Source organism: Cotesia typhae, unplaced genomic scaffold (genome assembly GCF_013202065.1).
Source record: "Cotesia typhae breed Kobodo isofemale line unplaced genomic scaffold, CoteBio_Ctyphae contig_5, whole genome shotgun sequence".
In the NCBI taxonomy this organism is placed as follows: domain Eukaryota; kingdom Metazoa; phylum Arthropoda; class Insecta; order Hymenoptera; family Braconidae; genus Cotesia; species Cotesia typhae.
Genome location: NW_027423757.1, coordinates 245735 through 261031, shown reverse-complemented (window position 1 = coordinate 261031; position 15297 = coordinate 245735). Strand labels below are relative to the sequence as shown.

General features: G+C 32.2%; 2 protein-coding genes across 3 annotated transcripts in view; one reads left to right on the top strand and one right to left on the bottom strand.

Moving 5' to 3' along the window:
* Window positions 1-15297, bottom strand: part of Chinmo (Chronologically inappropriate morphogenesis) — a 42327-nt gene that overhangs the window by 4663 nt on the left and 22367 nt on the right. For both annotated transcript variants that reach the window (XM_074247868.1, XM_074247869.1), the window contains exon 5: window positions 6292-6539. In XM_074247868.1, coding sequence (XP_074103969.1) covers window positions 6292-6539 — 248 coding nt within the window. The remainder of the gene's footprint in view (window positions 1-6291; window positions 6540-15297) is intronic.
* LOC141531439 (uncharacterized) lies at window positions 10228-13262 on the top strand. The gene is given in 4 exon segments (XM_074249276.1): window positions 10228-10352; window positions 10421-10572; window positions 12699-12898; window positions 12900-13262. Coding segments are annotated over 4 exon segments (840 nt in total).

Genomic DNA, 15297 nt, shown 5'->3' with positions numbered 1-15297 from the left:
TATTATATAAAAACACTCATTTCTTTTAGTGATTTAGATTTATCATTTAATAAGGTAATTCGTAACATAGAAATCAAAATTTCTATTCGATAATAGGAAATTTGAATTTTACAGTTTCTAAGCAAAAAAAATTTTAATTGATTTTAAGAGATAAACTTTCGAAAAGATTAGAAAATTTATATTTTGGCTTTAGTCAATTAAAAATACAGAAACATTAGAAATTTAAATTGAAAATTATTGAGAAATGATTAAAATTTTATCGTTCTAATTAATTTGAATACTGAGTAAATATGAATTTTCAGTTCCACGATTTTATGAATAATTCAAACAAATTTAAACAAACACGAAAAATTGAATTGTTTTCTATTTCTTCCAACAAATTAATAAATTATTTAATTTGCAATTTTATGAACTATTCAATCGAATTTAAAGAAATTACGTTGATTGTATTGTTTTCTATATTTTCCAACAAATAAATAGATTATTCAATTTACGATTTTATGAATAATTTAAACGATTTCAAAGCTTCGAATTATTTTCTATTTCTTCCAATAAATAAATAAATTTTTCAATTTACTATTGTACCAATAATTCAAACAAATTTGGACAGATTCAAAACTTCGAATTATTTTCTATTGCTTCCGACAAAGAAATAAATTTTTCAATTTACGATTTTATGAAAATTTCAAGCAAATTTAAATAAAATTAAAAGATTGAATTGTTTTCTATTTTTCGCAATTAATAAATAAGTCATAAATTTAGGGTTCTTTGGATAATTTCAATACATTGGAATAGATTGTAAATTTCAAGTTATAGTAATTACTTTCTGTGATAGATAAATAGAGAATGATTTTATTTAATCCTAGAGTTCTAAGCTCCTTCAGGACCATCAATAATAAATCAAGTTAATAATTTACAAGTTCACATTCGATACAGCGTTCGCAATACAATTTGAAAAACCGATACCAATTAGAAACACTAACATATTAAACCACAGGATTAATGGTAATTACATTGATTAAAAGAAGTTAAAACAAGCTTCTTTAAAATGTCCGAAGTAGTCAATTACTGTAATATTAGCCGGTAATGAATTTCAAATTTTTATCCTATGAATCAAGAAAGAGTTTTCATAAATAGCAAAATTACTTCTCGGTGAACGCAGATTAGTCTAGTCGAGAAGCGATTCCAAAATTAAAAGAAAACAGCAAGAACAACACAAATTATTGGCGTTAGGTAGGAAAATAAGGACAATAAAATCCAGAAAATGTACCCTTAACCATGTAACAATTTAAATAAATAAAAAAAAACTGATAAACAAATGGAAGAAAAAATACAAAAAAATTATTTTTGAAAGATTGAAAACTGTCAATGCATTTGAATTAGGAGTTCAGAAATTCTTATATGATTTTTAGTGTTATGTAATTTTTTCTTTACACATTTAATTAATTGTAAAAAAATTGATTATAATTTTCTTTAATTTTTTATTATAGTGTAAATTTTCTGAGTGTGAAAATTGTCTCTCGTTTGGTTCTTTGTGAGAGGCCGGGGGAAATTCCCGCAATTAGTTTAGGGCCCAGATACATTAAAGGCATGAGAATCGAAATAGATAGAAAAAAAAATAGTAGTTTTGTTATATGTAAGCAAACTCACTTATACTTGAAATAATAAATACCAAAGTAATGACAAAGAACATTAACGAAAAGGATTTATCCCGAACTGAAAGATTGTAGAGTAACAGGAACATATTCAGATAAATTTTTAACAATACTCACTTAGAAAATCAAAGCTTACGTGTATTTTAAATTAACAATTTTCTCACGCAATCTTCGAATTTTAAAATGTTTAATCAGATATATCTTGAGAACAATCAACTCTTCGAGTATGATTGATCTAACTTGATTTGTAGAAAAATGAATTTCCTATTGAAAAGTATTTGTACAATCTTGTTGTAAAATCAGTGCTTTAAGAGAAAAATTGAAAAATAGTTGGAAAATCCAAAAGTGCACGCTTCATAATCTCATTCATTACAATAAAATTGAGATTATTTGTAAATTTGTAAACGTATATTGAGATTATTTGTAAATATTTCATTTGAATTCGCGCTCTCGAAATAGATAGCGCTCTAATAACAGGTAGCGCTACCTGTTGGATGCACTAGGTGCATCACAATATATATAGATATACCACAGTACTAAAAAAAAAACAATCGATATTTAATTTATTAAATAATACTTAAACTACATCGAATTATACCGTGAAATGTAATAGGTTTCTATTCCTCAAAGTACTGAAGCCTATAAAAAAAAAACCAACTCGATAAGTGAAGTATTTCACTCGTTATCGTGACCACAAGATACGAGATCCGCACATACAGACACACGGACGTCCAAGCCAGAACTTTTTTAAACAGTTTTTTAACTAGTTTAAATAAAAAAAATAGCATAAAAAATATCATGAGTGTTAAAAATAGGGTTTTTTTCTTGATATGTGTGTGTATATATTATTTTACAAGTGCAATATGTGATAAATAGAGACATTTTAAGTTTGAAAAATCAGTTGTTTTGCGTGAAATGACAGTAGTACCCATCTCAACGCTTCGTTTCCCGGGAAAAAATGATCGGACATGAACAGGCATGAGTCTTCAGGCCTAATCAGGCATGAAAAATGACCATACCTGATCAGACCTGGTCAGGTCTGATCAGATCTGTTCATGTCTGACTCGATTAGGTCTAAAAAAAAAAAAAAAGTTGTACCTGTGGGGATTCGAACCGTAGACGCAGCGCTCTCCGGACTGTTACTTTTCCTCTTGACCATATAACTTATCTTTACTTTAAAGGTATCTTTCAAACTACTTCAAGTAATTTAAATTTCATACATGACTTATCTTTACAGTTAAGGAAGTTAACTATGCCTAGTTTATTAATTATTAATAATTTATTATATATCAGAGTTATTTGTTTAAAACGGCTATGTATTTTTTTTGCTCCATTAACATGTGGCTCTATGCACAGTAATAAAAAAAAATTTCTTTAAGGTTTATTCCAGAATTATAATTTTGTTGTTTTCTTTTAATTTTAAAGTTTTTTTTTTTTTAATTCAAAACGTATAGGTAACTAAGAATTATCTGTGTGTTCTACAATTCAACAATCTTTCATACTACAGCAATGAACCAAGGCGTAGCTTAAGATAATAACAGACACCTCGAAAGGACTTATCGCCTATCGATATCAACTGATCTATTTTGGTATTTACACGCAATCAAACTCAAACTTTTACTCAAAATCTTGTTTTTCGCGTATTCCTTGGAACACAGTAAGAAATTTTATGTCATTGCGTCAAAAATCATAGTTAAAAATCATTGTTTTGGCATGGAAAATCAAAAACTTTATGCTCAAGCCGATATTGTCAATGAAAGTTGTACATTTAAAATTAATAAGGGGGTAGAAATTAATGCGTCATACGGAACAAATTAATTTTAAAAGTAGAACTAAAAAAAAGTCAGACATGAGCAGGCATGCGCAGGCATGAACAGGTCTGATCATTTTTTCCCGAGATGAACAGGCCTGAGGTATTAACGCTTCAGATATGAACAGGCCTGGTCAGGCCTGAGCGTATTTACCGCTTCAGAGATGAACAGACATGAACAGACCTGGCCAAGCATAAACAGGCATGGACTGGCCTGAGCGTATTTAACACTTCAGACATGAACAGACCTGAGCAGACCTGATCAGGCATGGGCATGTCTAATTTCAGGTCTGGTCATACATGAACAGGCCTGATCAGGTCTAATTTCAGGCCTGATCATACATGAACAGGCATGGTCAGGTCTGATCATTTTTTCCCGGGTTATGAGGCGCGCAAAAAACTAATAAATTTGAGCAAAAATCGACTCAAGAATTTTTTAGCAGTGAGATGGTTTAAAGAACATAAATTAACCATAGATACTTTCAGAGATTTGCCTACTAATTCACCTATGGCTGATAAATTAACATTGAATGACGCGAAGTTATAGGTAATTGAAAAATAAAAATACAAATCTACGTGTCAAGTAAATGAGAAATTTTCAAATTCATTCAGCATTTAGAAGTACTTAGAATTGAAATTAACAATTGAAGTAATAATAAACATGTTGAAAATGATTTTAATTTCTTATAACTGTCAAAAAATCCAAAATATAATTTTGAGGATTATTTAAAATATGTCCCACCAATCACATGTGACTGGTTCGACTTTCGACATTGTACGAAGTGACCGAGGACTAATCAAAGACTCTGGTCGATTACTTTAGAGGTGGCGGTATAGCCTGCTTTATCCATAAGTCGCTGAAGTCATCAGTTTTCTTTTCATCAGTTAAGCACTATTTCAATCAGCCAGAATTTATATTACTAGATATGTCACCAGCCAAAGGGTCTCATGTTCTCTTAGCGACTATTTATAGGAGGCCACAAGATGATTTACTAGATAGCTCCTTACCAGCCATAATTCATAGTTAAATTTGCCATTAAAGACAAATTTAGGAACTGGGGAAATAAAGGATAAAGGGAGAGGGGGGACCTTACTCAGTAGGAATTTTTGGTAACCGCTTCTTTACTGAATTCAATAAGCATTACTCAAATTATAGTAATGTCATCATTACGGGGGACTTGAATTGTAATCTTCTAAAATGTGAACGTTCTACGTGCCTTATAGTCCTACTTATAACACCAACAAAGTCGATTCATGGCTTGATGTAATTATTGTGGATAGTCATGATAAAATTAACAATTTTTCCAAGTCTCCTACTCCTTTTATTGGTAGTCATGATTATCTCATTTGTGAATACAAGCTTCCTCAGCCAAAATGTAATGTAAAATCTGTGAAGTTCATAAGTAATCTGTAAAGACTTCAGAAAGTGTGATCATCTGGCTTTATCCCAATCACGCAGTGAGCGACTTGATCTTCGTAATATTGATGTTGACTCATTGGATCACAGCGAATTGACTTCGTATTTCATTGCATACGTTACAAATTCTCTCGATGATTTTGCTCCGTTTTCAGTGCAAAAGTTAAATCATCCGAAAAACCCTTGGCTAACGAATGAACTCAAGTTAAATTTAAAAAAAAAATCTGGAAAACGGTTGGCCCTAATGGCCATCACTGCAACTTCCCGCTAATTTCATATCTAAGCGCTTAAAATTGAACTTATGACGTTTTTGAGCTCTTCGAGCTCGAAAATATAATTTATGTGTTACTTCGAGCCCTCCGAGCTTAAAGAGTTAGCTGTTCTAAGCTTTTGAGCTCTTCGAGCTCAAAAGTCTGATAGAAGTTTAATAAATCAGTATTTTTTGAATTTTCAAACTGCAATAACTTCTGAATGAATGATCCGATTTTCACGCAGTTAACAGCATTCCACCCAGTTTTTTAAATTCTACAATATACTTTTAAACACAAACTGATCAAACCGAAAATCTAAGGAAAATTTGAAAAATGCACTTTTTCCTAATTTTATCGACAACGATAACTCATTAATCAATCAACCGATTTTCACGTTCTTGGCAGCGATCGACGTGGTTTTGTAGGCTCTAATAGTTATTTTATTTCATCGAAAAGGATTCAAAAAAAAATCTTGAAGTTATGTAAAAAAAACACTTTTTTCAAAATTTTTCGACAACGATATCTCTCGAACAAATTAATCGATTTTCACGCGGTTTGCAGCAATCTATGCAGTTTTTTTAGTACTTTGAACAGTATGTTGACATAAATTGATCAGATGAGAAATTTTAGAGTTTTTCTTGAAAAATTCAATTTTTTTGATTTTTTCGATTTCTTTCGTTCACGATATCTCCCGAACGAATGAATCGATTTTGACGCGATTGGCAGTGATCGACGTCGATTTTGAATGTTAAGAGCTGATTACTTTTTGGAATCGATCGGTAAGACCGTTTAAAAGTTATTCCAAAAAAACCACTTTAAAAAAAATTGTTTTTGCAGTTTTTTTTAGATTTCTTGGAATCTACCAATCCGAACCGGTTCAAATTTGTAGGAAATCTAAGTTTGGTGGAACCTAATCGAATGCCACCAACCGCGTTTCGATCGGTCGAGCCGCTCAAAAGTTATAAGAGGGTCACACACACGCGCGCGCGCGCGCGCGCATACACATCTGTGCGCAGAAATACTAATTTCATCAAATCGCCGAGATCTGACAAAAACTCGATTTTCGACAATTAGTGTAAAACTAATACTTTCCCAATCTTTGAAAATTATTGATTTTCTTAATCGGCATTAAAAAAAAAATATGTATAGTTTCATTACCTTCTGCAACGCTTTCTTTCAGATCTTCGTTACTTTTTCCTTCAGATTGATCTTGTTCCAGATCTCGTTCCAATTCAGTAGGAGTGTGCGGAGCTGTATAAGAATGAGACGAAGTGTCAGATGGATGAGTAAAAGTTTGGTGTATATGATTATCTAGTAGTAATGGATGTGGAGCAGAAGCAGGGCGGAAAGTTGATCCATCTCGTAAAACACTCACTTTTCCAGAAGTGTATATATCACTTGGTGATCTGCATTCAAATAAATAAGACTTATTCAATAATAAGTAAAAGTATATTGGTATATATATATATAGCAGACTTTCTACAGACATAGTCACTCATCACGATATCTCTGGAACTATAAGACCTAGAGATTTGAAATTTGGCAGGAATATTCCTTTCGATATCTTACCCCATAGGGGGTTGCGGGGGTGGGTATTAACAATCAAAATTTTGAATTTTCAAGCTATAACTCCTACAGACTCCAAATTTTGTAGGAATTTTCTGTAAGTGATACAAAAATTATCTATGAATGGATGTTACGCCGAATCACCTCTAATAAAGATCGCAGGGGTAGGTGTTAACAATAAAAAAATCTTAATATTTAAAATATAGCTTCAAAAAGCTACAAATTGGGTGAGAATCTTTTGTTTTTCATGTAGAGATCATCTCAATACGTGTTTCAATAAATTCTACTTCCGATTTGATGGAATGTGGAACCTGTGCAAGTCAAAATAATACTTCAATTGAATTTCAAGTCTAGAGCTAAAACTAAAATTCTATAAAGTGCCCAGTGGAGCGGGCGGGTAACAGCTAGTTTAAATAATAAAATTTTGAAACACTCTATTTAGAGTAATCAAAGATTCAGAAATACTGAATTAATCAACTGATAAGGTAATGTTTATAACCGGTAACGATGAACAACAACTAAAATCATTCTCTTAACTAGTAGTATATTACGATCCTAGGGCAAAAAATTGGGTTTTATGGAGAATGTGATATAAATAGTGAAACCTCTGCTTCTATACATACATTAGGCATCTCACATTCTGGCAGAGGGTCGTGTACTATTTTTCTTGGTCCCTAGTCTGAAGTGTGTAAAATAATTAATATTAAGATAATTGTAACAGTGTATCATGTCTCGCTTGTTTCAGAGTCACTGCGTGGTCATCTCGCCAAATGTAGAGCGCTCCGCGGCGATATCAAGGTACCATTCAAGATTTTCAATTTTCAGCCAAGTTTATGTATCTTTCTTGAGAAATGATTTGAAGAATTTACTCATTTATAAAATAAAATATTAAGTAAAATTGAGAAGAAACAACTTGGGTTATCAATTTTAATTTTAAAAAATGCACGGAGAGAAAAATATCGTCAGATTGACTATTCGTAAAATTATTTGAAACAAAGATACATCGGATGGTCATCGTAAGAATTTGTAAAGTCAAATTAGCTATACAAGTGATCGCTGTTGACTACCGAATTTTCAGAGCATGCACAAACGCAATCTTAAATATTAAATAGCCATAACGCGATTTCTCTGGACGCCTGAAATGAGGATACTCCTTATAGCTAAATAGACTATACGGTTCAAATAACTCTACGGATGGTCATTCTGACGACATTTTTTTCTCCGTGTGAACATTAGAGCGACTTTATATAGACTCGTGACTGTAAGACATCAGGGATGTTGACTAAACGAAGGTTAAAACAAAGCATAATAAATCAGTTTGAATAATCTACTTTATACCTAGTACATTGTGACAGGGAAAATCGAACTTCCCACTTGACGAGGTAAATTATGTTAAATGGTATTCCGTCAGGTTGACGAGGTAAATTATGTTATTTGGTATTCCGTCAGGTTGACGAGGAAATTTATGGTATTCCGTCGGAGTGACGAAGTTTAGAAAATTATAGAGATAATTGAGAATTAGTTGTAAGAATATTTGGCAAGGGCCAGCGTAGGTGAGAGGTTCTCACGATTACTTTAGTTTGTAAGTCAATTTTGGAGATTTGTTAAATTTAATTTTTGAATTGAATAAATAATTTTATTTTTATTAATAATTTTCTCAGTATTATTTACAGCCCTCTCGAACTTCTCACGACCCTGTCTTTCCCTTCTCATGCTTCCCCGGTTTCTGGGACACCGTGTCTAAAATCCCAGTAGCGCCCTTTCTAAGGAGGAAAGGGGTGACCAACTGGACCTGAGCGAAACACCCTGGTTACAACATAAATAGTTGACGTTGATGCGAAGATGAAATCGTTATTCAGATTTATAAGAAATGATAGTAAAAAATGATAAAATGATTGCTTTTCCACGAAACTGACATAATTAATAATAAATTAGTTCAAGTAGTGATTGGCATAACTCAGCTCTAGGATAAGAGAAAGAAAATGATAGCAGCTTTCCAACTGGTCGGTCATCAGTGTATAATTAACGACAAGTACAACAACAGTACTGATTTTTTCCTTAACGAAGATGTATCTTTGGATAAATATCTACACTCTCATATTGACAATTTATACTTGATTAATTAAAAAATGTGTGGATTTACGTGTTTACAAATGGATTTTTATCCATTACATTTGAATACATATCATCGTTCTCAGTAAAACATGATATTTCATCTTACTTCAGAAAATCTAAAGTCGTTTCATTTCATAAACTAATAATTATTTTAGTAAAGTTAAAGATAACTTCTCCCCAAAAAATTTTATTTTCATTAATTTTTAACTTGATATATCACTGTTTTTCATAGATTTACAAAATTGTTATTATAACGTCATGGATTTTCCGAACTTTCTGATTTTTACCAGGCCGACCGCTTGAAGTAATCGATAGATTAATAAAATTGTTGTTAATTTTTACTGATAGGAACAGAGTAGAACAGCTAATAAGCGCTCGCCCCTGTAGAAATATTAGGAAATAGGGTGGAACGCTAAAAAGCACTCGCCTCTATTAAAAATAACTGGTCAGGATTAACATTATACAGTGCTCCCCCGATATCCCTCTGTAAGACATCACTTTCCCTCATTTTATCACCATATTCCCTTAATTCAGTTTCCCCACTACACTTAGTAGAATTCATTTGCACATGCACTTGAGCCGCTACTATAAGTCAGCTGTTTACATATACATAGATATACTTATAGATAGTAATATTTAAGATTGTTGTGATATTAAGTTTACAGAACAGCTTCCTAGGATCTCAAAAGGTCGAGATTTGATCAGAACTCGATTTTCGAAAAACGGGGTGAAACCCCGTTTAGTTTGCAATGAAAAAGGTGGTATGACTTAAGCACGTTCTCCTCGAATACGGCGAGCCAATTAGATGTCCTTGGGCATGATCGTGACACGCTTGGCGTGTATGGCGCAGAGGTTAGTATCTTCAAAAAGACAATAACTTTCCGATTTTTGAAAATTTTTAATTATTTTAGCGGGAAGTTAAGAATATCTTATGTCAAGCGAGAAAAATAATAACACAACAAAGCGTAAACAAAAGTTAATGCTTTGAAAGAATCAAGTAATGGGGTCCCACAAAATGTTATTGCTAATAATCTTAATGTAACCGCGCAAACAATTAAAAAGTGTGAAAAAAAGTTTAAAAAAGTTTGATAATTTAGTGCAGAAATATGGTGATGAATTACCAGAAGTTAAAATAATACGAAAAATAAAGAATAAATATGTTGACATACAGCCACTTGGTTATGGTTTAAAGGAAACCAAGCTGTTGGGGTTCCAGTTCAAGATACTCGTGTACAGCTTTATAAACAGCAGCAGAGACACCAGATTCGTTACAAAAAAATCTGCGAAGAATAACTATCAGCGGATGTTGTTGCTGCCGATAAATACAAACCTGAGTCTAAAGATTATGTTACAGAGGAGGGCCTGTCATTAGATGAAGTATTTAATTGTGACATAAGTCCATTAAATTATAAAATGTTGCCGTCAACAACATTGATTGCAGCTTGTGAAGCTGGAACTTTTAGTATAAAAGATGAAAAAGAGAGAGTAACAGTGGCGACTTACAGTAACGCATCAGGAACTTTGAAACTACCTCTTGTGTAAATTGGTAAGTCTACCAAACCGAGAGCAACTAAAAATTTAAGACATTGCCTGTTTATTATAAAAGCCAAAAATCCGCGTGGATGACATCCGCTTTATTTAAAAAGTGGTTTGAAGAAAAATTTGTACGGGTTGTAACTGGATTTCTAGCCGAAGAAGGGCTCAAAAAAGCTGTTTTGTCTGTTGACAACTGCACTGCACATCCGCCCCTCACAAAAGGTAACATATCAGTTCATTTTTTTTCCTCCAAATACAACATGCTCGTTACAACGGATGGATCAAGATTGTCTGGAGAATTCAAAATTATTTTATCAGAGTAATTAATGGCACACGTCATTGATTCTGTCAATAATGACAGTTTTTTATTGGACAGTTCAAAAGCTATCAGTATGCAGGAGGTTATTTTTTGGATTGCTGATGCATGGGACCAAGTGTTGCCAGATACAATAAAAAAATCATGGATGACGGTATGTTGAGTGATAACAATGTTTATATAGATGTAACTTGATACTTAATTACTATAATTACTGTTTAATTTTTATTTGTGGCCATTAAATTCTATTTCTCAACCTGCGGGAACTCCGTCATCTGGTGAATCAAGTGAGGGATGAAAAATCATGGAAGTGGACCGAATGTGCAAGTAGATGATATAAAGAGTTGGTTCCATTCTCATAACACACTTAGCTCGATATTCTAACTGATGATATTCTAACTGATAATATTCGAATTGATGAAGAGATTACTGATATAATCAATAAAGAGGGAAATCTAGAAAATGTCGAAAATGTTGCAACTAGTGATAGCTGCGATATTCATAATGAATGTATTAATTTAATTATACCTAAAGTTTCAACTACGGAAGCCATACAGGCTGTTGAAACTTTGACAAGACGCTATGATTAGAATGACAATATGTCTAGTCAATTTATCACGTTATCTGAATGAAAAGAAATTTTAAAATCTCAGGCTGGAAACTTTGCGTTTGACAATTTCTCTTAATTAGATATTTTTAAATTAATGCATAAAAGTGATATTATGATACCTAATTTATACTTAAGATTTCATGAATAATTATTTTAAATCTAGATAATGAACGAGTGTATATTTGAAAGTTTTATTTTACGTCCTATTTAACACCATATTTTATGTAATATCTTTAAGATACAACTTAAGTTGTGAGTTTCAATTTGTATTGAATATTTTTGTACTGTAAAACATGTGTCATCCTTTGATAAATGATAAATATGTTGACAAATGTCAGAAAATACGTCATTAGTTTTAAATATTTCGCGCTTTTTTTTAAATATTTCGTAGGTCATTGCGCATGCTTCTATTTTTAATAGCTCCACCATTTAAGAGTGAAAGAGGTACCACTGTAAGATATTTTTCCTAGAACTAGAGCCCCGAGCCTTATTTCTTAGGAGGGAGCACTGTATTATAAAAATTTAATGATAATAACAAGGTTAGATAAAATCCGGTGGACAAGATCAGAGCTCGACGAGCTCTCCCGGTCGGCTAACTTAGTTAATTATTTAGTTATATAGATGATCTGTGGCAGCCATTGTTAGGCCCAGGTTACACTTCCCATACAAAGAATAAAGATCGGTTGATCATTGGACGATGATAGGCATCCGATCCTTGATGATCGGCCGAGAATCGGATTTTTCATTGGGCCAAGGCTGGCTGGGTATCGGATGTTAACATCGTCCCAAGACTGGCGACTAAGCATAGGCCGAGCATAGTGACCGAGCATCGGCTGATCATCGGCTGAGCATATTCAAACGGAAAAATAATTTTTAAATCAGGCTGAAGTGTCACGAAATTATTGATTTTTTTTAGTCGTATTGTTATGTAGATTTTTAATTTCGTCCTCGGGTTGCACAGGAGCGGCGAGCCTATCGAAGTTCCTTGAAAAAAATTTTAAGATTAAAATGCGATAGAAATCGAACCTGGTCCGTCTGCGTGGAAGTCTCGAACATTACCAACTGCGCTGCATGCCGTAGTTAACAGAAAGAATTTAGTTTAGCTATTTAAATGATCAACAAGTATTTTATTCCAATGCATACCAATAATTCGCTTTATAGGTACTTTATTTTCTCAATTTTTATGAGTAATTAATGAATAACTAATTGAAAAATTTTCTCTAACAAAAACGGTAAATTTATCACCTAACTTATTCGTTTGAGAATGTTTGTTATCTCCCATAAATATTCAATAATGCCAGTAAATAAAATTTAATAAACAGCTGATGTGATATGTAGAGGAGATGCATAGCAGAAAATTTATCATATCAGCCAAGCAACGTCTGATGATCATTTGTCGTTGCTGGTGGTGACATATTCAAGCTTGTGGCTTGAAAAAAATATATGATACATATATCATTTTTGCCTTGAATTTGCGATTGTTGTCAGCTTTAGCATTCGTGCCAACAGCGGATGTACATAAATGCTACGAGCTTGTTACTGCGACTGATTTTTATGATGCACACGCAGAAGAGCTTGATGATTTGTTGAAATACTTTGAGGTTACTTGGATTGACAAACCTTGTCATAACAAAAAAAAAACGTGAAAAATCTCGGTTTGATTCATCAATGTGGAATTGTCACAGCTCCGTGATTAATGGTTTTCTTCGTACTAACAATCCCACTGAGGGTTGGCACAATCGATTAAATCGTGGTGTTGCTGTCCATCATGCTACTGTCGGTGTTTTTTTAAAAGCTTTAAAAGATGAGCAGGTGAATACAGAGCTTTGTATAACTCAAGTAAATACTGGCGTCAATATTGCAAATCGACGCAAAGAGTATCGTGATTATGATGAGCGTTTAAAACGCGTCGTTACTAATTATGATTCTTTCTCGATGTTAAGTTTTCTGAGAAATATTGTCAAAGTTATTGCTTTTAAAAACTAAAACAATTGATTGATTAATTATTTTTATTTTTGTTGTGTTACTGATATCATTAGATTACATGTTCTATTTTGATGTACGATTACTATTCAAAAATAATATTTTTGTGTTATTTATTAATTATTCATTAATTCGCAATATTAATTGCTCTTGACTATTTATTAATTGACTTTCTATTATTCAAATTGGGATTAATTTTGTAATAAGAATTGTATTAGTCATTAAATGATATTAGATAATAAATATTATCTAGTGTTGTAAGTGTTCTTAATTTTATATGTTGATACAAAAGATAAAATTGTTTAAATAAATGAACTATTTCGTTGTTAATTTTTTGTTGTTTCGAGTTTTATTTAAAAATTCCGGCTATTTAAGATTAATTGCCGGGAATTTTTTGTCATGGGGATATTTAATCGAGGATATTTATTTTGGGGATATTTTGTCGGCGGATCAAGAATCATGGAACCACCATGAGGTGGTGCGCATCCAGGCTCAACTTTATTTGAAACATGAGCTGTGAATGATGATGTGAAGATTATTTATTTCTAACTAAGAGCAATTGAAAGGCAATATTTTCTTATTAGGTTAAAATATATGCATTTCACACCCGCAGTAATTTGTACAAATGCATATAAATAGAGGGGTGCCTCTGTTACTGCGGATTATTGAAAACATTCGCAATAATACAAGCATGTCCATTGTTTTGGTACCAATTACTGCACGGAAAAAAATAAACTGTAAAATTCACTCGGATTCCGGTTACTTTTTACAGTTCCAAACTGTACAGCGGACATCGGGGTGGCAAAATTGTAAATATTATGAATCTAAATGTAGAAAGTATAAAAGCCACAATTTATAATTTAATATCCAAAGTAAGTGATTAGTAGTGGTCACTATAGTAAATAACGACTCTTTTATCGTTAAAAATTACAGTTTCAAACAGTAAAAATTGCCGTTTCAATGTGTAGTCTATACTATCGTACCGAGTAAATTATGACTATGACTATAGTAAATAACAACAGTAGTTTTATAAATTTTACAGTTTCAAACAGTAAAAATCGCCACTTTAATATGTATTTTATAATATCACGCCAAGTAATTTTTAACAATAATAATAGTAAATAACAACCCGGACTATTTAAATTATATAGTTTTAAATATTATTTTCGGATATAATTTATTAAATTTGCTATCGGGATTAACAAAAAAATTAACAATAAAAAAAAACTATGAATAAAAAAAATTTTTTTTTAGTTTGTCTTTTTTTTTGTTTAATTAATATTTTTTTTTTTTTACATTTTTTATTTTCGGAGTTTTTTAGAGGAGCTGGAGGAGGGGATAAGGTTTCAATTACCTTTACATTCATTCATTGAGAAGAAGTTTTACGCTTGCCTTAAAAATAAATTCAGGAAAATATTGCCCTAACCGAGTTTCGAATAGTAACCTTAACGCACGCGAGACTATCACCTAACTGCAACGCTATACGAACGTTTGAGGGACATTTCTGTCAGGAGTTTTATTAACCACGTATTTCTGGGTATCTTGGCAGTGTTAGTGTCGGCGCTGTCCAACACGTGTTAAAAAAGTCATGTGCATTGGCAAAAAAGATACAGTCAAGTCGCGTTATGAGCCTTCCTTGTGTCTCTCTCTTATTAACACGAGTCTGGTTAAAAAACAAAGAAAACAAGCCGGACTCATAACGCGATTCGACTGTAGTACATGCTAATGCTCTGCAAGAGCACTAACGTTACAAATGAGGAGAAGGGGAAGGTCACATCAATAATTACAGTTTCATCTTTAGCGTTGCGTTTAAAATTTACCATTTTACTTTGTAAATATTGACGTTGCTTTTATAGAAATTTACTAACTGTAGTTTTCATTTTTTAAATATCATACGATCATTTTTTACATACGAAATTATAAATATCAAAGTCAAAGTTCTTAATTATCATACTTTAACATTTTCGACTTTCACATAGCGAATATTTCTGTTTGAAATAGTATTTTTTAGCGTGTAAATAATAAATTGTAGCATTTA